Source organism: Bubalus kerabau, chromosome 6, assembly GCF_029407905.1.
Source record: "Bubalus kerabau isolate K-KA32 ecotype Philippines breed swamp buffalo chromosome 6, PCC_UOA_SB_1v2, whole genome shotgun sequence".
Classification (NCBI taxonomy): domain Eukaryota; kingdom Metazoa; phylum Chordata; class Mammalia; order Artiodactyla; family Bovidae; genus Bubalus; species Bubalus kerabau.
In genome coordinates this window covers 20,488,214-20,513,988 of record NC_073629.1, presented here as the reverse complement: position 1 = coordinate 20,513,988, position 25,775 = coordinate 20,488,214, and the positions used below count along the sequence as shown (strand labels likewise).

The 25,775-nt window shown below is 38.7% G+C and overlaps 1 protein-coding gene and 1 long non-coding RNA gene across 3 annotated transcripts; one reads left to right on the top strand and one right to left on the bottom strand.

Annotated features, from left to right (window-relative positions):
- Positions 1-201: 201 nt before the first annotated feature.
- Positions 202-1,815, bottom strand: LOC129654772 (uncharacterized). The gene is made up of 2 exons (XR_008715584.1): positions 1,724-1,815; positions 202-1,259 (listed from the first exon to the last, which is right to left on the bottom strand). It is a non-coding gene; the product is annotated as an uncharacterized LOC129654772 (long non-coding RNA).
- On the top strand, positions 1,256-23,746 carry GABPB2 (GA binding protein transcription factor subunit beta 2). 2 transcript variants are annotated; one of them, XM_055584369.1, is made up of 9 exons: positions 1,256-1,413; positions 5,087-5,226; positions 6,620-6,787; positions 7,334-7,528; positions 9,513-9,651; positions 14,969-15,085; positions 16,842-17,036; positions 20,967-21,097; positions 21,219-23,746. In XM_055584369.1, exons 2-9 carry the CDS (start codon positions 5,119-5,121, stop codon positions 21,516-21,518), a joined length of 1,353 nt encoding a protein of 450 aa, XP_055440344.1. In that variant the 5' UTR covers positions 1,256-1,413; positions 5,087-5,118; the 3' UTR covers positions 21,519-23,746. The 2 variants fall into 2 exon arrangements, with proteins under 2 accessions (XP_055440344.1, XP_055440345.1); XM_055584370.1 differs by lacking the exon at positions 14,969-15,085.
- The last annotated feature ends 2,029 nt before the right edge of the window (positions 23,747-25,775 follow it).

The following is a 25,775-nucleotide window of genomic DNA, read 5'->3' as shown; positions in this document are numbered from 1 at the left end:
TAAATCTGCACTTCATTATCTCAGCCTGGGTCTCTAAGAAAACAAACGACTTAACCCAAATATGTTATATGCTTATACTTACAAGTCACTTCATTAAAAAAAAAAAAAGCTATTTGGGGTAATTTATAAGTAGATTATGAGTGCCTACTGTATGAGACACCTAAGAGGTTATAAACAAGACTGATTCTGACCCTCAAATAAGCTGTAAATACCAATTGGGCAATAAGCCAAAGAAGTCCTTTAAAGAACATGAACAGGATCTACGGAAATTGAGAAAAGGGATGGATTGGGAGTTTGGGATTAGCAGATGGCAAATTATTACATACAGAACGGATAAACAGGTCCTACTGTATAGCGCAGGGAACGATATTCAATACGTTGTGATAATCCATAATAGAAAAGAATATAAGCATATATATATAGTTACAACGGAATCACTTTGCTGTACAGCAGATATTAACACACTACAGCAGATATTAACACACTATCATCTATACGTCAGTAATTTTTTTAAAAAAGCACGTAAATCTTCCCCATAGGCTTTGAAAAGCGTTGATGGTCTCCACCATCAATGACAAAAGCCAAAATCGAATAAAGAGTGGAGCAGTGATGTCTCCTTTTCTATTTATTTTCGCAAGTCTTCTTTCCCAGCTTCGCGCTGTCCTTTAGTTCCTGGCGAATGGTAGGTGGAGTTGGGAATCAACTGGTAAGTCAGGTGCCTAAATGAATTTGCAATTCCTGCTCCATCCTCTTCTAAGCCCCCACCAAGAAATAACTGTTGACCGCTTGGCTCTAGGATCCTTACATTCAGGCTGTGGCGGAAAACATGTCGGTCCGGTAGAAGAGCTCAATTCACGCGCAAACCCTGCAACGTCCCAGACATCTTCACCCGAGGCTGGGACCGCGAAACATGGCTTTCCTAAAAACACCCAAAAAACAGCGGGACAGATGAGCAGAATCCGATTTCACCAGGTTCTTGGCGCCAAAACAAACCATAGGGTCCGTCCCCTGCCGGACCTATACGACACGTAATCGACAATCCTCCGCCTCGCTAAATAGTCCTGTCTAAAACGTCTCGAATACACACTATTTTACCTCAAAAGGCCTTCCGAGGATAGACAGTGACCTCTGGGGCGCATCATCGTCCTGTTCGAATACAAATACGGTTTTCCTATCATTTTCTCTTCATAGATTCCTCCGCCAGAAATTATATTCGCCGAGTCTTCACTTCCGGGTCCGCCATTTTGCTGCCTCCATTTCTTCACGAGGGGGGGGTTAAAGGCCCCCAAAATATGCATATGTGAAAAGGCCAAAAAGTAACCGTCATTGACAGGGAGTCTTAACTAGAAAAGGAAACAGGACAAAACTGGCAGGCTCGGTGAAAGCACAGCCGGCAGCGTCCCGGACGAGGAGGTGAGGGGGAAAAAGAGATGCGTGGGCTCGAGGGGGCGTCAGGGCTGGAAGGGAGACTGCCGCGAAAAGTTGCACCGCTTCCCAGCTCGGCTCCGAACTTCTCGGTGCAGTCGGAGCGGCGCCCCCTCGCCAGAGCGGGGGCGGCTGAGGGAAGGAGAGGAAGGGGATGCTGCCGGGAGGAAGGGGAGGGGACTGGGAGGTGAAGAAGGGGGTGGGTGTAAGACCTGGGGCTGGGGAGCTGGACCGAGGGAAGCCAAGGCCACAGAGGTGACCGCTAGGGGGCAGCGCGGCGCGCGGGCTGGGGGCTAACCTCGAGGCTGAGACCCTGGTTCCCTGTCCCTAATCGACCCTTCTTGCAGAAAGACTGAAGAGAAAAAGGATTCCCTGACTCTCTGATCCCAGGAATAGCCTAAAGATTATTAATGAGCTCAGCAATCTGAGCAAGAGCAGTGAGGGCTCCGCCTCCAGTTCTTGCACGGTTGTTTGTACAGCTGGCGGAGCAGTGGGGACGTGTGCAATAGAAAAAGGTCGTCAGATCATGGACTCTTCAATTCCATTTCTCCTTCCCTAACCATTCTCCTTTTCTCACAGATTTTCTTGAGCCCGCAGACATCATCCCATTCTTCTCTCCCTTTCCAGAAGGACCTTTCTCTCTCATCTCTCTTTTTAAAACATCTATGGAAAAGAATATCCTATGATTTACCTTCAGCAACTTGACATTTTTGGCCATCTGAGACTATTTTCATTGTACCATTTGATCCACCTAGTCCACAAGAGATGTTCTTAAGCGTCTATGTTCATATATGCTTTGATAGCAGTGAAAGAAGTGCCCCACCTAAATTTTTGTATCAAAAAGCGAAATTACTCTCTTGTAACAGAGTACGTTGTTGTGAAGAGCTCAAGCACTTCATCAGTTATTAAAAAACACTTATTCAAAATTCTTGTGTGTTCGTTTGGGAGGGAAAGTGGATGCTCTGTTATTTTATTCATCTCCAAAATCCTGGGAGGCAAGTTAGATCAGTAGGGAAAGTGGAGGTACATTCACTAAGGGAGAATATTTTCCTTTTGTTTTTAGTAATCAAGGGATCTCAGAAGTACCTAGACTGTCTCTTATCCTTAGGCTGCATCTCTCATCTGGTGTGGTATATGGGAGAATGACACATAGTCCCCCCAAAATGTCATTATTTTAAAAATACATTTTACTTTTAACTTAAAAGCAAAAAGTGAGAATAAGGGGAGAAAAGAACCTTAAACACATATCTAGGAAACTTTTTTTTTTTTCTATCAAATGATGAATGCAACAGCTTATTCACATTCTGACCCCAAAGTTTAACTTACAATTTATAATAAGAAATAAGGTTTTTGGTGGCCTGTTTAAACAATGGGATGAAACATTTGGGTCACTTTCATTTAGAGGTACTGATACACAGACTCATAAATATGATTTAAAAGTGATAAAATTGACATATATATGAAGGCAGACTGTAGTGGACAAAATTGAGGGCTCAAAAATATTTTGTTAGAGTTCAGGAGCTAAGGACACCAGTTGCAGTGGGATTAAAATCGACTTAATTAAAGGACCTTGTCTTCCAGAAGTATCAGCTTTCCAGGAATGTGAAGCAAACTAGGTATCTCCTTAAGCAGATACCTCAGCCTACGCCTGAATATTTTTTTGTGGTAGAGAATAGAGCTGAAATTTCAATATTAGGAGAATTTAATCTGCTGCATGTCAACATTTCTCAACATGCCTGTGTAGGACGTTCTTTCCCTTTGTGATCAGTTATCGTAGAGGTGTTTTGGGTTTTGTTTTGTTTTTCATTTTTTGAGGGGGAGGTGAGGGAATGTGCTGTGTGACTTGAGGCAGGATCTTAGTTGCCTGACCAGGGACTGAACCCAGCCCCAGCAGTGATAGTGTCAAGTCCTAACCACTGGACGGCCAGGGAATTCCTATAGAAGTGTTTAGGGCTTGCTGATACTTTTTTTATATATAGATATAACACATTGGCAGGCAGATTCTTAACCACTGGACCACCAGGGAAGTCCAGAGGAGTGTTTTAATAGCTAGTTCAGGTAATGGTGATTATTCTTCTTCTATGTTACACAAAAACCCAACAAGTGGCAGGCGATTTCTTAAAAGTTAGTTGCAGTGAGGAATCTGAAACCATGTCAATGAATGTTTTATACTTGATTACCTTAAAACCCATTGATGTGCTTTCACTTTGAATCATACTTTTTACCTGAGCATAATTTTGTGACAATATTATATGGGTCATTTGAAAAATATTGGTTCACCAAATAATGCCCATCATACAAATGATGTATTTTATACAATATTTAAAAATCACAGTTATTAGTATCACCACCATTTTATCAGAAAAGTTTATAAGGACTTCCTTGGTGGTCCAGTGGTTGAGAATTTGCCTGTCAATACAGGAGACATGGGTTTGATTCCTGGTCCAGGAAGATTCCATATGCCACAGAGCAACTAAGACAAAAAAGTACAAGATGAAAGCAAATAGATAATAAAAATTAGATTGATCAAGAACAGCCATTTCCTCACTGGTTGGAAAATTTGTAATGTGTGGTGATTATACACCATTCAGACAATTCTCCATCGCATACAGGAACTTACTATCCTCTGCAACTCTGAATTGATGCCCAGGCCCGTTTCTTATTTACTTTACAACAACTGTCAATTTAAATGGCCATTTTGGTTGCTTTTTAAGACAATCCCCATCACTTACTGCCTTTGATTTCGTGTGTTTAACATAGCATTTTTTTTGGCTGCGCTGGGTCTTCTTTGCTATGCTTGGGCTTTCTTCATTTGTGCAGGCGGGAGCTACTCTTTGTTGTGGTGCATGGGCTTCTCTTTGTGATGGCTTCTCCTGGGTGGCACAGGCTCCAGGGTGCTCCAGCCCACGGGTGGACGGGCTTAGTTACTCCCCAGCACGTGAAATCTTCCCAGATCCAGGAGTTAAACCCACGTCACCTGCATTGGCAGGCAGATTCTTATCCACTGCACCACCAGGGAAGTCCTCTTTTTTTCTTTAAATGACAGAGAGTTGACTGTATGCCTTTTACAAGGAAAAAACTCTCCTACTCAGATGCTCTTATTTTACTGTGAGCTTTCACAAAAATGTAATGATGCCAGCATTATTAAGTGAAAAACTGTAATGATTTTAGACATAACTGTACTTTTAAACAAAGTATATAATCTGGCCAAACTGATGACTTTAAAAAACTCTAGGTGTTGCTGAGACACCTCTGACAGGTGCAGTGACATCTCTGTTCATTTTTGAAAAAGTGTCCTCCACATACCCGAGTCTCAATATCCTTGGTTTGTCTATTCATTTTTTTGTGTGTGTAACACATTATTTCTACCCATGGTTGTTTCGAAGGGATGCAATGCTGTTTTATTGAGTCCTCAAGTTAGAAAGGCAGCAATGTGTTTCATGTATTTTCAAAGTATTTTACTGGAGATTGAAAGTGAGGAAACTACGGTTTAGGGCCTGAAACTTTGAAATACCTGACAGTTTGTACTGAAGTAGAAAAGAAGTGCCTTATCAGATAGTCCACTTGAGAAGTATCTTACTTGTATTAGAATATATATTCTAATACAAGAGGTCTTCTAAAAATATTTTTACAGGCATCTTTCCTTGTGTTTGAGTTACAGCTTCCTGAAAATTTGTGTTCCTATGTATAAAGATGTCTTTGGTAGACTTAGGGAAGAGGTTGCTAGAAGCGGCAAGAAAAGGCCAAGATGATGAAGTGAGAACATTGATGGCAAATGGTGCTCCATTCACCACAGACTGGGTAAGCTTTCTTAATTATTCCCAGCGTGTGCTGTTAGTAGCCTTTTTCTTAAAGACTAAATAGTCTGAATTGATTTTTGTTTATTGTCTTTCTGCCTCAGTCTCCCTACAAGAGTTTCATTATCTTTGTCTCATCTGAATATATGGTTTTCTTTTTCTTTTAGTTTTCCAAATTGAATGAATCTCCTGTGGATAGATAGGTGGTAATTGTAAGGTATTATATACTTGTAATTTTCTATAATGTTTTTTGGAGTATTTTCTAAAAGGTTTACTTCTCTCTGGAGTGTACTTGGGTTATAGGCTTCTGTAATTAGCTAGAAATTAAACAAAATCAGTATACTAAGAGTACATTTCTAAACTAATAAACTCCTGGTTTCCTTTTTTCTAAAATGTCCTCATTAATAACGAATAGCCTAGCCATTTTGTTTTCTTTTTCACTGTTAAAAAACGTTAAAGAGGAAGGTGTAATTTCATGAGTTCGATCAGCTTGGAGAGCAGAGTGTCAGAAGGTCCAGGGTCTAGGCTATAACATGGGCTTGCTTAGTAGTCATAGATTTTGTTAGCATTGCCTAATTTTAACAATTCAATAAGCGGTGTCCTCTATTCTGAGGTGATTAATTCATAACTTTAGAGGCCAACACATCACAAAAAGGAAGAAAGGAAACCCAGGAGATTAACATTTCTATAAATAGACTTGAAAAGCACAGTGTGAGTTAAATCCAGTCAGGCAGAGAGACTGAATATATAAAAAGCAAAGAATAAATGAAATAGGTTTTAAATTAAAGAGCATAACCCAAAGAAAGGGCTAGATCTCTGACCAAATGGATGCTGATAGATAACTCTGATAGTAACAAGATTTACTTGGAGATGATACAGCCTTGTTTGTTGCTATTGACACACTATTGCTAATCTTTTTTCTTTTGGCTCTTCATCTCATCAGTCTTTCTGCTTTGCTTTACTGTGGTAACAAACTTCTATTTCAACCAATTAGATTTGCACCCTAAATTTCACATGTCACTTTCTAGTTTTTGTCCTTTTCTCAAGAATTGTTTTGAACCTGCCTGTCCCCCCACTTTGTTCCTGACTCAACATGTTCTCCTCAATTTTTTTAACCTTCTAAGCCCTGTTTAAAATCATACCCTTTATGGAATTTTACTTGTTAAGTCCACCTGACTTAAAGCCATTATACTTAGCACTTATTTAATTGATAGTATGTTTATTTGTCCATTAGTGTATTAATTTTAGTTAAATCATTTCTTCAGTTTATCTGTCCAGCCAGATTCTCTCTCCAAGGACAGGAACCTAGGCTTCTCCTGTTCTTCGTTTGTATCCCTCCAGTAACGATTTAGGACTTTGCACACAGTTGATATTAAATGAGTATTATTTCCCCACAGCTTGGAACATCACCCCTCCACCTTGCAGCCCAGTATGGTCATTATTCCACAGCAGAAGTGCTCCTTCGAGCAGGAGTTAGCAGGGATGCACGGACCAAAGTGGACAGGACCCCTTTGCACATGGCTGCAGCTGATGGACATGCACACATCGTGGAACTACTTGTTAGGGTAAAGCAAGAATAGTGGCGGTCTATATTGTAAAAAAGACAACTAACCTTCCTATTTTCTTACTTAAACAGGCATTAGGAAACTAGGTTGGAAAAGATTAACTTTAGGACAGTTTATAGCACTGAGTTGTAGCTCTTTCAAGAGTCATCATAGCTATGAGTATTTTACTTTCTAATCTTTTGAAGGCAAAACAGACTATTGATTTTTCTTCATTCTTCTTCTGCAGGTGTTCTTTGCTCTTATGCCTGTTTTTTCAGGCACTCAGCTTACTGTTAATAAATGCAACAAAAATCTGTTCTTTTCCCCTTTCTCTCCCATCTGTTATAATTTCCCAGTGATGTCCTTAAAAGACTCTCTCATTTAAGGCATTGTGTCTGTCAACATGCAGGAGAATTTTAGACATTTTTTCCCTTTGATATTTCTTAAACATTTCTAAATTTGAGTATGTGTAATCACTATGGAAATCCTCAGTATCTGGTGATGGGATATTGCACCTGTGCTACTATAACCAGTATCTCTTTGAAAAAAATTACTTTTTTATGACAGAATGGTGCAGATGTGAATGCCAAGGATATGCTAAAGATGACAGCTTTGCACTGGGCCACAGAGCACCACCATCGAGATGTTGTAGAGCTGCTTATCAAATACGGAGCTGATGTCCATGCTTTCAGCAAGTTTGATAAATCTGCTTTTGACATAGCCCTGGAGAAGAACAATGCTGAGATTCTGGTCATCCTTCAGGTCCTGTTCTTTTTATACCACCACAGTATACTTTAACTGAAGTTAAGGATTTTTCGTAGGAGCTGAATCAAAACTGAATTTTCTGTATCTTATCAAAGTAGTACTTTCATTATGTCTCAATCTTGTGATTGTCATTAGTATCTTAAAAAAAAAAATTCTATAAAGCCCTGAATTATCTGTGGTGATTGAAGAGCAATGTTGTGACCAGTACAAAAATGAGATTTATGTGGCTTTAGAATTTTTTTTTCTCCATGAAAATTTCCCTTTTTAATTAAGCTTGACTTGGGATAATATGAAAAGCCTCTTTATGTTTTATGAACATACATCAACTAATGTGAGATAGAACATAGCTCTAAAGCATATTGAGTCGTAAGGAAACCATCTCAGAATTAAAAATCAGCTGTGATGGTATCATCCATTGATTTCTTAAGCCAGTATGTGTATATCAGAAATAATAGGATGAGAGATACAAAGATTAATAGGGCATAGCCCTGTCCTTGGAGTGTTTACAGCATAATGAAGGTAAAGAGAAAATATAAAGCAGTACAATACTATACTGATGTAAAACTATGATGATAAACAGATACCTGGTAGGTGTTACGAGGGAGTTTTGATCATGCTTAAGGCAAAGATCAAAGTATATGTAGACTCTGAACTGAGTTTTGAAGGAGCATTAGGCAGAGATGTGAGAAAATGATACTCTAGGCTAGAAAAAGCAAATCAAAGACACAGAGGTGTGAAAGGGCATGGAATGATCAGGAAAGAGTAAGTATTAATAGTTCTGTGCCTAGAGATTGGTCAAGAGAAGCAGAGTTTAGGAGTGGCAGGAGCTAAGACTTGAAAGGCTGAGTTCTGAACATAGGGGTGTGCAAGAGTGTGGGCCATTTTGTGGTGTTTCAATAGAAGCTTTTAAATACAGGATTGATATGAGAAGGTTTTTTAAAAAGGTAATTGTTTGAAGTGTGGTACACAGACCTGAGAGAGAAGACAATGCTAAAGACCATACAGTAGTAGTAGTAGTGTTAGTCGCTCAGTCGTGTCCGACTCTTTGTGACCCCATTGACTGTAGCCCACCAGGCTCTTCTGTCTCCAGGACTCTCCAGGCAAGAATACTGGAGTGGATTGCCATTCCATTCTCCAGAGGATCTTCCCGACCCAGGGATCAAATCTGTGTGTCCCACATTGCAGGCAGATTCTTTACCATCTAGTGACTTTCATTAGGCCAGGCAAGAGTCAATGAGGGCTAGTATTAAGGAAGTGATATGGAGGGTAGAAGGGGCAGGTTCAAGAAGGAATTTTACGGTAACCAGAGAATGGACAATCTCCTTCAATTGAAACTCGTAGCAAAGGGATAGTTGTGTGTTAAAAAAAAAAATAGTCAACGAAATAAAATAGAGATAAGCATCTTTATACCAAAATTGTGCAGATATCCCTGAAAGCAAAAATGCAGTGTATGGAAATAGCCTTTAAAATCTGGTGCTCATTTGATTGTTTGTTATATATTCTCTTAGGGATTTCTTCAGAGGCAGAATGGAATAAGTAGTTGGACAAAACTCTGGAGAATATTGTTCTCTGTAGATTCTCTGCAGGGATCTTCAGCTAGCACCATGTCTTATACATAATTGATCAGAGAATATTAATGCTGGAAATTCCTTGTTAGGCTACCCCTTTTATTTTTCAAATTAAAAACCAAGGTCTAGAGAGGTTAAGTGAATTGTCTAAAAGTTTTTGCAAATATACACCTTTTTTTTTTTTTAAGGTAGAAATAATAGGGAAAGCAACCTAAGCTCTCTGTTGCCCTGGTCTGAGAAAAAAACAGTGGTGTTAATGAGAACTCTGAGGTCCCTAGGACATTGTGTGCCGGAACTAGATCTGCCTGACGGAGCATTGAGGGGGGGGGAGGGGGCATGGCTGTTCAGTAACTATATAACTGAGGCTAGTTAGTAAGTGTTCTTACTTTGAAATATCTTGTGTGGTTTTATAGGAAGCAATGCAGAATCAGGTGAATGCTAATCCCGAGAGAGCCAACCCTGTGACTATGGCTACCCCATTCATCTTCACGTCAGGAGAAGTTGTCAACCTCGCAAGCCTTGTTTCTTCAGCCAGCACCAAGACAACCTCAGGTGATGTTCTGATAATGTGACATTTATTTTAGACTTAAAATGAACCTGAATTACAGGTTTTTTAAATAAGATGAATAGATACTCTGTCTGATATCCCCTCCTTTATTAAAATATTCCCCAAATGGAAGATTTATAATAGATTTTAAAGCTAATGCTTTATTCTTTCTGGAGGAAGGGAAGATCATACTTGAGGATTATACATAAATGCTTGACTGTGTTAAAAGTAAAATATCCTACAGATTAATCTGTTTAAGGGTTATGTCTGACCCCAAAATGAAAATATAAGGTGCTTTAATATGGTACTGCTAAGGAAAATAGTTAAATATTTATAGTCTAAATCAGTAACAAATAAGAAAATAAACATAAATGGTTGTTGGATGCTGATATAAAAGAGGTGAGTATGGTTATTCGACTAAAGTTGAAGAGTCCTGATTTGTTCTTGAGAACATATAAAACAACAATATAGCGAAGAAAAGCCCTTGGTGTTGCTCTTTTGACACTTGTATGTATTTGTTTTAATTTATTCATTTTTGGCTGCTCTGGGTCTTTGTTGCTGCTCAGGCTTTCTCTAGTTGTGGCAGGTGGGGGCTACTCTTAGTTGGGTGCACAGGTTCTCGTTGTGGTGGTTTCTCTAACTGAGGAGCACAGGCTCTAGGTGTGTGGGCTTCAGCACTTGCTGCGTGTGGGCTCCGTAGTTGCAGCTCGTGGGCTCTAGAGCACTAGCTTAGTAGGCTTGGTTGCTCTGCAGCATGTGGGATCCTCCTGGACCCAGGATCAAACCGCATCCCCTGCATTGGAAGGCAGAGTCTTATCTTCTGTACCACCAGTACACAGTACACAGTATTAATGTTTTAAATAAAAATAAAATATCTATCTAGAAAGGAGCAAATCTAATTTTGCTGTACAGCAGAAACTAGTACAACATTGTAAATCAACTGTAATAAATTTTTTTAAATAAAAAAGAACAAATCAAGTTTATTTTCAACATCTCCTTACAGATATTTTTTTACAATGAGGAGATTATGTCCTCGTTTAAAGAAATGTTCCTACTGACCCTAGGTTTCTTTTTCTCTTTCTGATTTTCATTTAAAAATTGCAACTGCATTCATAGTTGTTTGTAAAATATCAGAGGAAGATCTTGACTGATGTATTATTATTGAGAGGCAGTATAAACTAGAAAGAATAGATACACAGTGTACAAAGGTTTTTGCATTCCAGAACTGCTTTCAAATACTGATTTATTAATTGACTAAGATACTTGGCAGCAGCAAGATACTTGACCTTAGAAATACTACTTACTTCCCTAAGCCTTCTGTACTTATATATTAAATTAGAATATAATAATCTACTTCATGAGGTTGTGGTGAGACTGAGATTTTGTATTTCAGTACCCATTTTATAGCAGGGCTTCAGAAATAGCTAATGTTGAATGAAAATGTAACTTCTCAGTGAAGGTTGACTCTCTCATGCCCACAGGGGGGCAGTAGTGCCCTTCATTTTATAAGCTATCAACTGTCATTTAAAATTGCTGTGCTTTCGTTTTCAGCTGGATGATTCAAAAAGTTTATCTTAAATATATGTATATATGTAATCAGAATATTCACAGCCATTTGGATTTGTTGTGGTTCAGGCCGCACTGATTAGAACAAGTGTTTTTTTAATTCAAAAGTTTTTAGAAGCCAATAAAGTAATATGTTTACAACATGGGCTAGAATTAAGTCTTTAGTCTAACTACTGAAATTCTCCAGACTCTTATCTGAAATGATAAGCAAAGTTGAAGGCATGCAGCATAAAGATTCTTAGCCTTGGTTCCTGTGGACCTATATCATGCTTGTCATGTTGCTTCTGGCAAACCTACTCCTTTTTTCTCTTCTGTATGTTGACAGCAGCAAATTGAAATTGCTGAACCGTCACATAATTAGAGCTGATCGCTCCAGTGTCATCCTACTCATGAAGCAGTTCTACCTAGCTGTTTGCCTTGAGGGGATTGGCCTATCAGTGCAGATAAAAGAAAGGAGAAAAGTTCTAAGTCAAATTCGGGTTGTGTTGTTGAACTGGGTTTAAGGATTTTCTTTTCCTGAATGGTGGAGAAGCCTTCTTGTCTCCCATCATCCAACAATATTTTTAGGAATTAACTGAAAGTGGGCTTCCCTGGTGGTCTAGTAGTTAAGAATCTGCCTTGCAATGCAAGCAACACCGGTTCAGGAAGATCCTACTTGCTGTGGAGCCCCTGAACCTGTGCACCAGGAGTCACAACTACTGAGCCCAAACACTGAGCCCAAACACTGCAACTACTGAAGCCCACACACTTAGCACCTATACTTTGAGACAAGAAAAAGCACCACAGTGAGAAGCCTGAGCACTTCGACGAAGAGTAGCCCCCGCTTGCCTCAACTGGAGAAAAGCCCGAACACTACAACAAAGACCCACCACAGCCCAAAATAAAATAAATACATAAATTTTTTTTTTATAAGAATTAACTGTAAGTATCCTAGGATTGTCATTTTGGTGGATATTTTTGATACCAAAATCCAGACTGTAAAGATTGCTTTCAATTTTCCATTTGTGACTAAAGAGATCAGTTATCATCAGTGCCACAATCAAACTGCAGTGACTGGAGAGGGCAGACTTAACTTAAATATTAATCAGGGCAAAACAGAGTTATGAAGATAAATTTCCTTTTTCTGTAGAATTGTAAGATGTACTCCAAAGTCAAGTACGAATTGCCTTGTATTGGTTCATAAAGAGTACAGGCCTTGGAATCTGACATAGGTTCTAATCTGGGCTCTTGAGATTCACTAGCTGCATGACCCTGGGCAAATTACTTAATTTTTCTGAATCTTAGCAACTAAGCCACCACCACCAGTTTTCACTGACTTGGTGATACTGCCTAGCTAACCATAGCACATACCCCTAAATCCTGATCTGAAGAGTTTATTTGTATAAGCCACATTCTGAGTAGGTAACAAATTGTCACTAACAATGCAATTTTCCTTCCAGCAGCCATGCACATTTCACTTTATTGATGGGGGGTCTTGTATTAAAACGAAGCAATTAGCATTGTTTAACAATAAAGTACTTTATTTTTCCAGAACTCTCTGGGATAAGTCTGAAGAGATCATTTGTATCATTTCTTTTCAGTTTCAACTTTTCAATTTAGTATTCTGTCAGAATACTAAACCTAATTTTTCACAAATGTTCTTTCTTCATCTTGTTATTGAAGAGAAGTTGGGTGAGTCATTATGTTTGAATTAGAGGGAGAACAAATACCCTTAGGTTGGAATCATCATGTGCTAAAAAGTATATAATGCCTTTCTATGAAGCAGTTCTACACAAGTAGTCTCCTTTAGCTTGGTGGCCTACCTGATTTGTCCTACTTGAACTTTAAGTGTAACAGCCTTGTTTGTGTGTTTGTCTGTGTGTGTTTAACTGTGATAAAATAATAGCGGTGTATTTTTTATTGTTAGTGACTTACTGTCACATATATTCCAACCTCCATGAGGGATGTATCTAAAACTTGCTTGTTCCTTGTTTGTTTCATTTGTGAGTTCTTATGTCAGCACTTGGTATTATAGTCTGAGTGATAAGAAAAGCATGAACTAAGCAGGAAAATTAGAGTATAAGCTATAGCTAATCTTGCTCTTACAAGGTCATTAGATTGACACAAGCTCTTTCTAGAGGTCACGCGCTGTTTCACTAAGACCATTGGGTTCCTTGAATATGAAAGAATTAAAATAAGGATATCATTATTTTCTCCACCCTTATCTTCACTCCCATAGTCATCATTCAAAAGCTTTGAAAGTATTTTACAGATAACTGACTTTTTTTAAGGTATATTATTGAGAAAACAAAAAGTAAGAGTACATTTAGGGCTTCCCTGGTGGTTCGGGGGTAAAGAGTCTGCCTGCCAATGCGGGAGATACAGGTTCGTACATGGCGCAGAGTAAGCCCGTGCCCAACAACTGATTGAGCCTGTACTCTCGAGCCCAGGAATTGCAACTGTGGAAGCCCTCATGCCCTAGAGCCCATGCTCCACAACAAGAGAAGCCACCACAATGAGAAGCCCATGCCCCACAACTAGAGAATAGCCCCTGCTCCCTGAAACCAGAAGAAAGCCTATGTAGCAATGAACACCCAGCCCAGCCAAAATAAATAAAATTAACCAATTATTTTTTTTAAAAAAAGATAAGTGTATCAGTCCATTTCATTCAGGAGACAAAATTATGTGTGGTATAGTTTAATTATACATAATTTTTTATACATATGTAAGAAATACTTATATATATACAATAAATATATATTATAAATATATAATTTATAAACTTTATTTCTAAAAACTTGTTAGTAACAATGGATAACTATTAAGAGGTGAGGAGAACTCTAAAGAATATAGGAATAGCCAGTATGGGGAGCAGTCACTTCTATGTGATAAAACTTAATCTCCTGCCAGATGACAGGAAATATTTATAGGATTCAGCTTCAGTATCACAAGGCACGGCAAAGAAGGGTGGATTTGGTGCCAAGTGGCAATTAATTTGCGATTGGTACAATAAGTTATCTCTGAAATTATAGTAAAAGATTTGGGGAAGTGCAATTCATGTTATTAAAGTTGGATTTATGCAAAAGTGTTGAGTAATACTTCTGGTTCATAAAATTAGGCATGCCTGTTGCCAGATCTAATGCACTTCCCTCTTCGAACTTAGCTGTAAGTATATTACATACATAGAGGAAAAGGTTATGAACGAAGTTTTTTTAAATAGCACATCATGACATAACTAAGTAATTGTTATTTTTTAGCATCAATTATTGTACTGTCCTTTGACATTCAAAATGTGAAACTGCATGTTTTTAACTGTCCTTGCCCTTGAGGTCAGTCCTAGTCTTCTCACCTCTGGTGAAGAGAAGAGGCGTGACTGACTAAAGCCCAGGAGGGGCCTATTCCCTCACCACTGCCTAGCTTGGGGTGCGGCATGCTCTGTATGCTTACTGCCTGCTGCCAAGAAGAGCTCTGAACAGCCAGCCTTGGGAGTGGTTAGAACTCTTGGTGTGTTAGCTGCTGATGCTCAGCCTTGACAGTGCCAAGAGAATGATCAGATGAAGAGAATGTAATGGCCCTATACCAAGCATATTATCTTAATCCACTTTAAAGGGAAAACTTTAAACCTTAAGAGTTTTAACACCATGATAATCGGTTTATATAAGTTTGTATTAGAAAGCAAGATTAAGGAAAAGCTGAGATTTTGATTTAATAAGCCATTTTAGTTCATCTCTATTTATTCTCTCCACTGGACCTCATTTGCCTTTTTTACCAAAATAGGTGACCCCCATGCCTCCTCAACAGTACACTTCTCAAATTCTACCACCTCAGTGCTGGCCACCCTCGCAGCTCTTGCTGAGGCATCAGCCCCCCTCTCCAACTCACACAGAGCCACAGGTAGGTAAGGGATATCTGCTGGGTGAATCACCATTTCTTCTTTTGTTTTCAACTCTCCAGCAGATTTACTTTTCCATGAAATGTTAAAGAATTATGGTTAGAGACAACTAGGGTAAAGGGATGTAGAGTCACTGAGCATCAGAATGAAAAATCAATAAGTGATACAATCAGTCAGCTGAATAATGTCAGAGAATGAGTAAGTTACTCCTTTGTATTCTTGCAGCTTCAAGTTTGTTTGCACTGACTCGAGTTACATCAGATTGAAATGTTTCATCTTATATAGCAGAGTTTTGGAAATACTCTATGTTGTGTTTTGACTGATACTATCATAGAATGATTCAAAATAGCAGCCTAGATACCTTGTATTAAAGCATCAAAATACATGGGACTGCTGCCTCGCTCGTTGTTCCATACTGTGTACCCCAGGTTGGCATGCTTCATGTCACTGGAGATGTTACTTTGGCATTCCCAGTGGATTTGTGGAGTAAATCCTATATAGTGCCCTTCTGATTTTAAAACAGAAAGGTTTCACGTCCCTTAGCCAGAGCTAGTGGCCTCCAGGGAAAAGGTTTAAGACTTCATATAGGTAGGAGGCAAATAGTTATAGATAGGGGTAAATAGTTGTCTAGGAATCTTTCTGGAGCCCTCTGGCAATCTGCTCCATCATAAATGAAAGCAGATTGTTGATTTCTTTCTGCCATAGACATTTAGATGCTGAGAACATTCCTCCAATTCTATTTTTCCAACTGGTAGCAATCATAAAAATCTCTACTCAGATGTGTATGAATGAGCAGCATGGCAGAGGAAAAAGCAACATATTAAACTTGTGCTTGTTAATTTTTCTAATTTTCTCTTTGATGTTGGATAAATCATTTGACTTCTTCAGGTCTGTCTCCTCATCTCTAACATGGTAGTTGGATTAGATTATATATCAGGGTCCTTTCAGCTCTAACATTTAACTGTTCTTTGCTTCTAAGAGGTGTGAATGCTCTATTTCCATTGAACTGCCTGAATGCATCTCATATGGATAGTTCCTACCCCTGTTGCAAACTTCTCCTTGTGACTCTTTAGATACAGAAATTTCATAGTAGTAGGAGCTGTTTCCCCTAATAGTTACTGGGGATATTGACTAACCAAAGTGAAAATCTTTATTCAATGTGATACATGTAAAGTTCTTATTAATAGAAAAGTACCTGGCGCATAGTAAATAGCGTTAGTTGCTATTAATGTTATTGTTGATCAGTCAGATGGGAGAAGCCACCTGTTTTTGTCGGTCAAACTTCTTTAGTGTTTTGACTTCTTGACATGTTATTTTGTTAATTCTCTATTAAATGCCTTTATTTCTTATAGAAATAGGTCTATTCTAATTTATAGTTATAGTCCTAGGCTCTATAGATTTATTTAGACTTTCAAGATACTTCCTGAAAGAAGAGTCCCAAGATCAAGTATGTTGGGGAAACTCAGCATATCTTATTTTCTATTAGAGAGTCACAATGCTCATTTGTCTATTAGGGTCTCTGATACTACAAAATAAAAACAAAAATTTAAGCATATTTAAACTAACATTTTGAAAATGTATTTGTACATAGAACCTGTCTGGTGAAAGCTAACATGTCAGTGAAAACATTTTAGAAAATACTGTTCTAATGCATTTCAAGTTTTTCTATTCCTGATATTATCAATTTCAAGGAGGCTGAAATTACTCTACTCCTATTTTTTTAAGCTGTAATTTTATATTTACTTTTGTCATCTCTAGCTAATTCAGAAGAAATCATAGAGGGCAATTCATCAATTGCTGTTGATTCATCAATCCAGCAAGTGGTGGGGAGTGGAGGCCAGAGAGTCATCACCATAGTGACCGATGGAGTCCCTCTGGGTAATATCCAAACTGCAATCCCTACTGGAGGCATTGGCCAGCCATTTATTGTGACTGTGCAAGATGGACAGCAAGGTGAGTTGTCCCATGTGGACAATTGTCTATTAAAAGATATTTTAGACACTCAACACACCTCTAAAAACGGAGCATTAGGGCAAGTTAGGGGGAAATGGAGAATGCCATATCCTAGATGGGGCAAAGAAGCTCTGAAAAAGAAAAAAAAACCCCGAAACCAGTCAGATTATCCTGCTGCTGCTAAGTTGCTTCAGTCGTGTCCAACTCTGTGCGACCCCATAGACGGCAGCCCACCAGGCTGGGATTCTCCAGGCAAGAACACTGGAGTGGGTTGCCATTTCCTTCTCCAGTGCATGAAAGTGAAAAGTTAAAGTGAAGTCGCTCAGTCGTGTCCAACTCTTTGAGACCCCATGGACTGTAGCTTACCAGGCTCCTCCATCCATGGGATTTTCAGGCAAGAGTACTGGAGTGTGATGCCACAAATTCTCCTAATATACATAAAATATGTGAGTAAAACCAATAATTTGATAGAAAAAAGAGCAAGTATTGCAAACTAGTAGTTCACAGAAAATACTGATGGTTCTTAAAAATAGGAAAATTTATTTCATTTATGGCAAGAGAAATATAAATACTGCACCAATATACCATTAAAGCACGATGCTGTCAAGGGTATGGGGAAGCAGGCACTCTTATAAATCACTGGTAAGAGTGTGAATGCATCCTCTGAAGAGCAAATTGTCAACATGTATCAGTATTGAAGCTGCACATACCTTCTGGTTAAAAAGTTATTTTTATATGAATTTATATTCACACACACAGAAATCACCTATATACTAAGTTATTTGTTACACCATTATTTGTAATCATCAGATTAAAAAGAACCTAAGTAGAAGTCATTAATGGAACTTGATAAATAAATTATGGTATACCCTACTCATGCAATGGAATACTATGCAGCTATTAAAAACAATGAAGAGGATTCTTACATACCAGTATGGTCTGATCTCCAAAATACCTTAAGTGACAAGATCAAGATACAGGCAGTGTGTAGAGTATGCTACACTGTATGTTTTAAAGGGATAAGTTTATATGTATATTTGCTAATATATTTGTAGACTTAGACTATCTCTGGAAGAACATTCAGAAATAACATTTAACATTGGTTTCCTTCTGGCAGGGCACCTGGGCAGCTAGAGATGGATGAGAAGCTTTTCAGTGTATATGCTTTTATAGCTTTTAATCTTTGAACCATCTGAATGTGTTTGTTATTAAAAAAAATACTTAAGTAAAATTTTTTTTAAAAAAAGAGAAACTAACATTACAACTTCATTCCTCAGAAATACTAGAGGTTGAAAAAGGAGGGTTGGTATCATTGCCTTTTGTGTCATCAGCAATTTGAGTTGGCCTAAATAATTATGAGGATTCTATAATTTTTAAATTATTTGAATTGATGGATCTTTGCAGTAGGGGAAGAAAGAGTAGGAATTAAACCTTTATAATCCAAGCTTTGGTATCATAAGTTCTTGGAATTTTATTTGGAAATATACTACTGATGTTTTTGTGGACATTATCACTTAAAGTTTGGGGGAGCTCACAGAATAGGTGAGAGACTACTTGGAATTAAGTAAATGAGAACGGAGTTTTTGGGGTTTTTTGCTTTTTTTTGCTTTTTTAAGATTGAAGTTGTTTTAAGGGAAAAAAATAAAAATTTAAAGTCCTCTGGCTTGTGGGACCTTAGTTCCCTGACCAAGGATTGAACCCGTGCCTCTTGCATTGGGAGCATAGAGTTTTAACCACCGGACCACTGGGAAAGTCCTGGGGGGGAGTTTTTTTCAAGGTTTTGCCTGGATGAACTGCACTACTTTTTACAGATGCATTTAACCAGGCTCAAAGAAGGAAAGCCAAAATTTTATGAATTAACTGTAAGAAATTTTAAATTCCAGACAAAGCTTCCATTTCCACTTAGCAGATATCTAAGCTGCTTTCTACTGCTATCAATTGATGCTATCAATTTTTGCTTTAAACAAAAATCATAATGCATCCTAAAACCTAAATATAATTTTAACTTTTTATTTTGAGATAATTGTACGTGTAATTGTACATGATAATTCATGTACAGTTGTAAGAAATAATATAGAAAGATCCCATATATCTATCACTCAGTTTCCCCAAGTGATAGCATTTTGAATAATAGTACAAATATTTTGTACTATTTTGTGCATGTGTGCTAAGTCGCTTCAGTCGCAATTCAACTCTTTGCGACTCCACGGACTGTAGCCTGCCATGCTCCTCTGTCCATGGGATTCTCCAGGCAAGAATGCTGGTGTGGGTTGCCATGCCCTCCTCCAGGGGATCCTCCGGATCCAGGGATTGAACCCGTGTCACTTATGTCTGCTGCATTGGCAGGCAGGTTCTTTGCCACTCGTGCCATTTGGGAAGCCTACTGTACTATTTTGTATAATATACAAATAGTGCAATATTACAGACAGGAAATTTACCTTGGTACAATCCACCAACCTTATTGAAATTTTTTTGCAGTTTTCTCTGCCTTCATTTGTGAGTTTGTGTTCTGTGCAATTTACTGTATGAGCACCACCACAGTTGAGATAGAAAGCAATTCTATCACAGGGATTCCTTGTGCTACTCTATATCTACAGCCACTTCCCTTCCCACCCCATTCCTAACCATTGGTGACCACTAATTCATCTGTTCTCTATCATACTTTCGTCATTTCAAGAATGTTATAGAAATGGAATCATATAGTATATAGCTTTTTGCAATAGGGTTTTTTCCCTCAGGATAATTCCCTGAAGGTCTGTCCAAGTTGATGTTTGTATCAGTAGTTCATTTCTTTTTATCGCTGAGTAGTATTCCATGATGTACCATAGTTTATTTAATCACTTAACTACTTAAGTTGTCTCCAGCTTTTAGCTATATATGAATAAAGCTGTTATGACTCATCATGTACAGGCTTTATAGGAACATAAATTTTCATTTTCTGGGGTAAATGTCCAAAAGTACAGTTTCTGGGTCATATGGTAAATACATGTTCAGTTTTGTAAAAAAAAAAAAATTTTCTACAGTGACTATACCATTTTACATTTTCACCAGCAATTTATGAATAATCCAGTTTCTCCGCATTCTTGCCAGAATTGGGTGTTGGGTGTTATCACTATTTTTAAAATTTTAGCCATTCTAATAGGTGTGCAGTACATCTTGTGTGTTGTATGCATATGTGTTGACCCTTTTCTCACTTATCTATGAGAAGAGAAATAGTTAAATTAGATATAGCTGATGGTAAACTGCTTTCATGAAAGTTTTCTTAAAATTCTTATTTAAGACATTATACCTACTTTAGATAAGTTATTCCTGCAGAATTGCAAGCTAAGTGGTCACAGCTTCTGATTTATAGTCAGACACTTTTATATAAAAGCTTCAGACTTGGGTCTTAACTGCATGATTTCCAAACCTGCAAATCATTGGCCTTCCTTTCTGAAGTCGTCTTTATCTTTCTGTTTTTAAAAAATGTGTATTTGGCTCTGGGTCTTAGTTGTGGCACGTAGGGTCTTCATTACATCATGCAAGATATTTCGTTGTGGTGCACGAACTCTCTAGTTGTAGCATGCAGGCTTCGTAATTGTGATATTCAGGCTCCAGAGCACATGGGCTTCACTAGTTGCCACATGTAGGCTTAGTTGCTCCAGGTCATATGGGATCTTCGTGTCCTAAAGAGAGCTCAAACCTGCATCCCCTGCATTGCAAGAAGGATTCTTAACCACCAGGGAAGTCCCTCTGAAGTCTTCTTAGTGCCTCTAATCTTCGGTTTCTCTCTACAAAGCCATGCCTTACCGTTGATTCTAAAATCTGAAGAGATATGAACAGTAAGATATCAGAGAATATGTTTTAGTTTGTTTTCTGATTCAAAGTAAGCAAAATCTCTTTGTTTTACTATGTATTCATCACCTCCAATTGGTGTCCTTTGGCTTATAGTTCTAACTGTACCTGCTGGTCAGGTTGCAGAGGAGACTATCATTGAGGAAGAGGCAGAAGAAGCAGAGAAATTGCCACTGACTAAGAAACCAAGGATAGAAGAGATGACAAACAGTGTGGAAGAAAGCAAGGTAATATTTTTAGCAGTGGTGGAGAGAAGGCAAAGACTCAAAAGCCAGACTTCTCAAGGCCTGAACCCTTGTCTTTTTGCCTACTCTTAGGAATCCTCACCTGTGTGGCTTACTTTTACAGGAAGGCACTGAAAGAGAGCTACTTCAGCAGCGCCTCCAGGAGGCTAATCGAAGAGCCCAGGAGTACCGACACCAGCTTCTAAAGAAAGAGCAGGAGGCAGAACAGTACCGCCTCAGACTGGAGGCCATGGCCCGACAACAGCCCAATGGAGTTGATTTTGCCGTGGTTGAAGAGGTGGCTGAGGTAGGTGCTGTAGTAGTCACGGAGCGGGAGATGGAAGAGAGAGAGACAGAAGTGACTGGGGCAGCAGGGACCACAGAGCCTCATACTGGAGTTGCCATGGAAACTGTTTCAACTTAATGTGCAAGGGCCACAACTTGTACTGTGTCCATCTTTTTCCTCTTAAAAAAAAAAAAATACAGAGGACAAACATTGTGTAAAAATTAAGAATGTCCTAAAGAAGAAAATTATAGCAGGGTACAATGCTATAGGCTACAACTTGGGCTCAGGAAAGCTTTCTATGCAACTGGAAAATTTGAAGCCAAATTTAGGGAACATGTCTTCTGAGGGTCCAAAATAATAAGGACCAGATTTCTCAGCTCACATCATTGCTTGAAGCATAGTGGTAAAAGAAAGGTGGATGTTATGGACCGATTGTTTTTTAAATAACTGACTTTCTATCAGAAGATTTTGAAATAATATTTCTAATATGTACATACCCAGAGCCTTTAATAGTTGTACCATCAAGTGACCTGAAACTTTGCCTTAGATTATGATGTGTACCCATTAGGGAAGAAACCTAATTGGGAGGAGGGATTAGATGTAAGCTTTGGGGAAGACAAAGAAATATACTCTGCTCCCAAAGGAACAGGCAGGCACTCCCCACTATCCTGAGTTAATTTCCCTGAGAAGAAATCACCTAAGTAAATTTGCATCCACTGTGTGTCCATAGCCCAGATGCCAGTTTAAGAAGCTAAAATAGAATTTTTAAAAACTGGAAAGGAAAGAAAACTTGTTCATGTGGGAGAAGTGTATGTAGATCCCAAATCCTCCAGCTGCACCTCTGCGATGCTGGAAAGTGGCCAGAAAAGAGGCCCATGGGGTTAGGAAACAGTCTGGTCTCGAGATACCAACTTTGCTTTGGCTAGATTTTATGAAATTGCAACGAGGAGGGTAGTCTGCTGTCAGAACAACTTGCTTCCAAACATTTATTTATGTAATGTCAAGCTTTAATATCAACTTTTTTAAAATATAAATTTATTTATTTTAATTGGAGGCTAATTACTTTACAGTATTGTATTGGTTTTGTCGTACATTGACATGAATCCTCCACGGGTGTACACATGTTCCCCATCCTGAACCTCCCTCCCACCTCCCTCCCCATACCATCCCTCTGGGTCATCCCAGTGCACCAGCCCCGAGCATCCTGTATCATGCATCGAACCTGGACTGGCGATTCGTTTCACGTATGATATTATACATGTTTCAATGTCATTCTCCCAAATCATCCCACCCTCTCCCTCTCCCTCTCCCACAGAGTCCAAAAGACTGTTCTATACATCTGTGTCTCTTTTACTGTCTCGCATACAGGGTTATCGTTACCATCTTTCTAAATTCCATATATATGCGTTAGTATGCTGTATTGGTGTTTTTCTTTCTGGCTTACTTCATTCTGTATAATAGGCTCCAGTTTCATCCACCTGATTAGAACTGATTCAAATGTATTCTTTATAATGGCTGAGGAATACTCCATTGTGTATATGTTAAACTTTTTAACTTTATAAAATTTTGTTGAGTTTGCTAAGTGTGCCTTTCTGTGGAACTTACATGGTATCCACTCATATGCAAGAAAAGACAGGAGGAGAGATGAAGGCTGAGAATGTTGTATAGTTTTTATCCATCTGATTTGGGATGCGTATACACTGTTTGTTTTCTAAGGTCAGGTCTTGTGTAGAGCTTTTGTGCTTTACAGGTGCTCAGTGTGTTGGCAGAGGGGATAAGGACAACCAGTGCCATAACGTAAGGAACCAAAGATTCTGGCCAGATCTTTGTCACCTTACTCTTCTCTCTCCCACCGTGCCTGCTCCTTTTGCCTAGACACTTCAGAAGGTGTTTCATTGCTGGGATTTCTTGGAGCTTTTTTTAAAAAAAGAGTGGGAATATGGGTGGAGAGAGAAGTTGTGGAGAGGTCATCATCCTGGACTTGCTGTGTTATAAATTGGAAGCAACCAGAGGGAGATGTGAAGGACAGGGAAGCCTGGCGTGCTGCAGTCCACAGGGTCGCAAAGAGTCCGACACGACTGAGCAGACTGAACAAGAGGGAGATGTGCCAAGTAAACAGTTGAATGACTGTTTAGAATAAGGTTTTCTTAATTAGCGATCATGGGGAAAACATGTATTTTTAGTTTGGAATAAAATGTGACAGTTAACAGGGTTTTATTTACCTTGATTAGTGAAGTAATTTGCTGCAGTTTTCCAGAGTAGCAGAATCATTTAGGGCTCAAAATAGACTGTAAACATAACTCCCCAAACCAAATTTAACAAAAGTGAAAAGAAAAGTGAAAGTGAAGCCGCTCCATCGTGTCCAACTCTTTGCAACCCCATTGACTGTAGCATACCAGGCTCCTCCATCCATGGGATTCTCCAGGCAAGAATACTAGAGTGGATTGCCATTTCCTTCTCCAGGGGATCTTCCCAATCCAGGGGTTGAACTCGGGTCTCCCACATTGCAGGCAGACGCTTTACCCTCTGAGCCACCAAGGAAGCCCCGAAAGAATTGGCTATTAGAGGCTTAAAGACAAAAATACCAGTTTTGAAATGAATCTTGGCTATGGGCCACCTTAGCTAGGTTTTCTCCATGGACCAAGTACTGAGCACTTTCCAGATGATCAGAGATTAGTCTGCACCATTGGGGATGGTGGAGAAATGCAGTGGAGCAGCCTAGGTAAGGGTGAGTGTAAAATGGTGGTTTCTGCTGTCAAATCGTCCTGTTTCTATTTGCAATGTTTTTCCTTTTTCTGAGTCCCTTTGTGAATCAGGTGCTAACAGTAAGCTGCTATTGTGTTCCATTTCAGAGCTTTAGCTTAACTATAGAGGGACCAAGTGTTATTTTAGATGTGTTTTGTGTGTGTTCTTGGTGTATATACTGACTTTAGTCCCTTATTTTTTGTTTGTTTGTTTTTTTTTCTTTCCTGTTAAGGGGGTGGAGGTTGACCTTGCAGAAAATATCTAGGTCCAACCAGCTTACTCTCTAAGGTAGCTTCTGATGGAGGTTGATTCCATCCAGCACACCCTTCTGAGTATACAGAGCCCCTACTGTTTGAAGGAACTGTTTAGAGGTTCTTATTCTTTTTCTGTAAAAGCCTATCATTCCCATCCAGAAAAAAATCTAATATAGCCCAAGTCATTTTTGATGATGGGGTCTCTGAGATAGGGGGGTTTAAGGAGGGGTTGGGTTAGGGAGAGAGAGAAGGGCAATGTTTGGAAAGGAGTGGGTACTAAAAGGGCATTTGTTTTTATTTACCTGGAATAGACCATTTAGCATTCCAGAGAAGGGAAATAGGATTTGATCTCTAGTTGTATTGCCATAGAGATAATGGTAGATCAGGATCCCTTGTAGTAGTTCATATTAACGACATTATTGGGAGTACCATTATATGATTTTGCATATTTTTCTGGATCAACCTTGGAAGTTGGGAAAATGTGGCTAGGTCTTCTGGGTTTGGGAAATCCAACTGGCCTATTGGCAAGGTTGGATTACAGAGACTCAAATAACAGACAGGTGGTTCAGAGATGGTACTTGAACAGGAAAATCTGAAACCTGGATGACTGCCTATTTTAAAATAAAGCTGCTTTAATAGTATCAGTATTAATATAGAAATTTTAGACCCTACATTTACATTATGGTTTTAAGCTTCCCCCTAAATAAGAGAAAGAAATAAATCTTAATATTTCTGTTCTTGTTCCCGGCTTCAGGGAAATTACTTACAAATATATAGATGGACATTCCTTTCCTATCACTACCTCTGTGGGATCTCTTAATTATAATGCCATAGTTGAAGTCTCTTACTTGAAATATGAGAGAACTTGGCTTTAGGTTTTCTATATTTTGAACTCAGCACCTTAAAAGAGTTTCTTTTTTCTCTGTCATATCTGTTTCATTATTTTTGGCTTTGCCTCGCCTTCTTTTTCAGCCTTCGCATTGCTTCATTAAGATTTTTGTGTCTGCTCAGTAATACTAGAAATCTGTGGCATACAAAATGGCTTTCCTTTCTTTCTTTATATTGCTGTAAAAGAAATGAATTTACCAGAAGGCTCTCCAGTTGAAGTTAGGTATTTTGTGACCAGTGCATTTTTTTAACACCCCTTTGCTGCATGTATATTATTGTGTATGTTTATAAATATATATGAATTTTCCCACTTTTCTCTTTGTTTTGAGGTCCAATTCTAAAAAGTACCTGGTAAAAGCTGGAAATATTTTTTATTTCATTAAACACTTTAGAGAGGGTTTCTTTCAATTCATTAAAGGGACTGAGGAAGAAAAAGTATTACTTTGGCCCTTTTCTGAGAGGCACACTCAACAGGCAGTAACGAGAAACCTGAGGAGCAAGGCCCTAG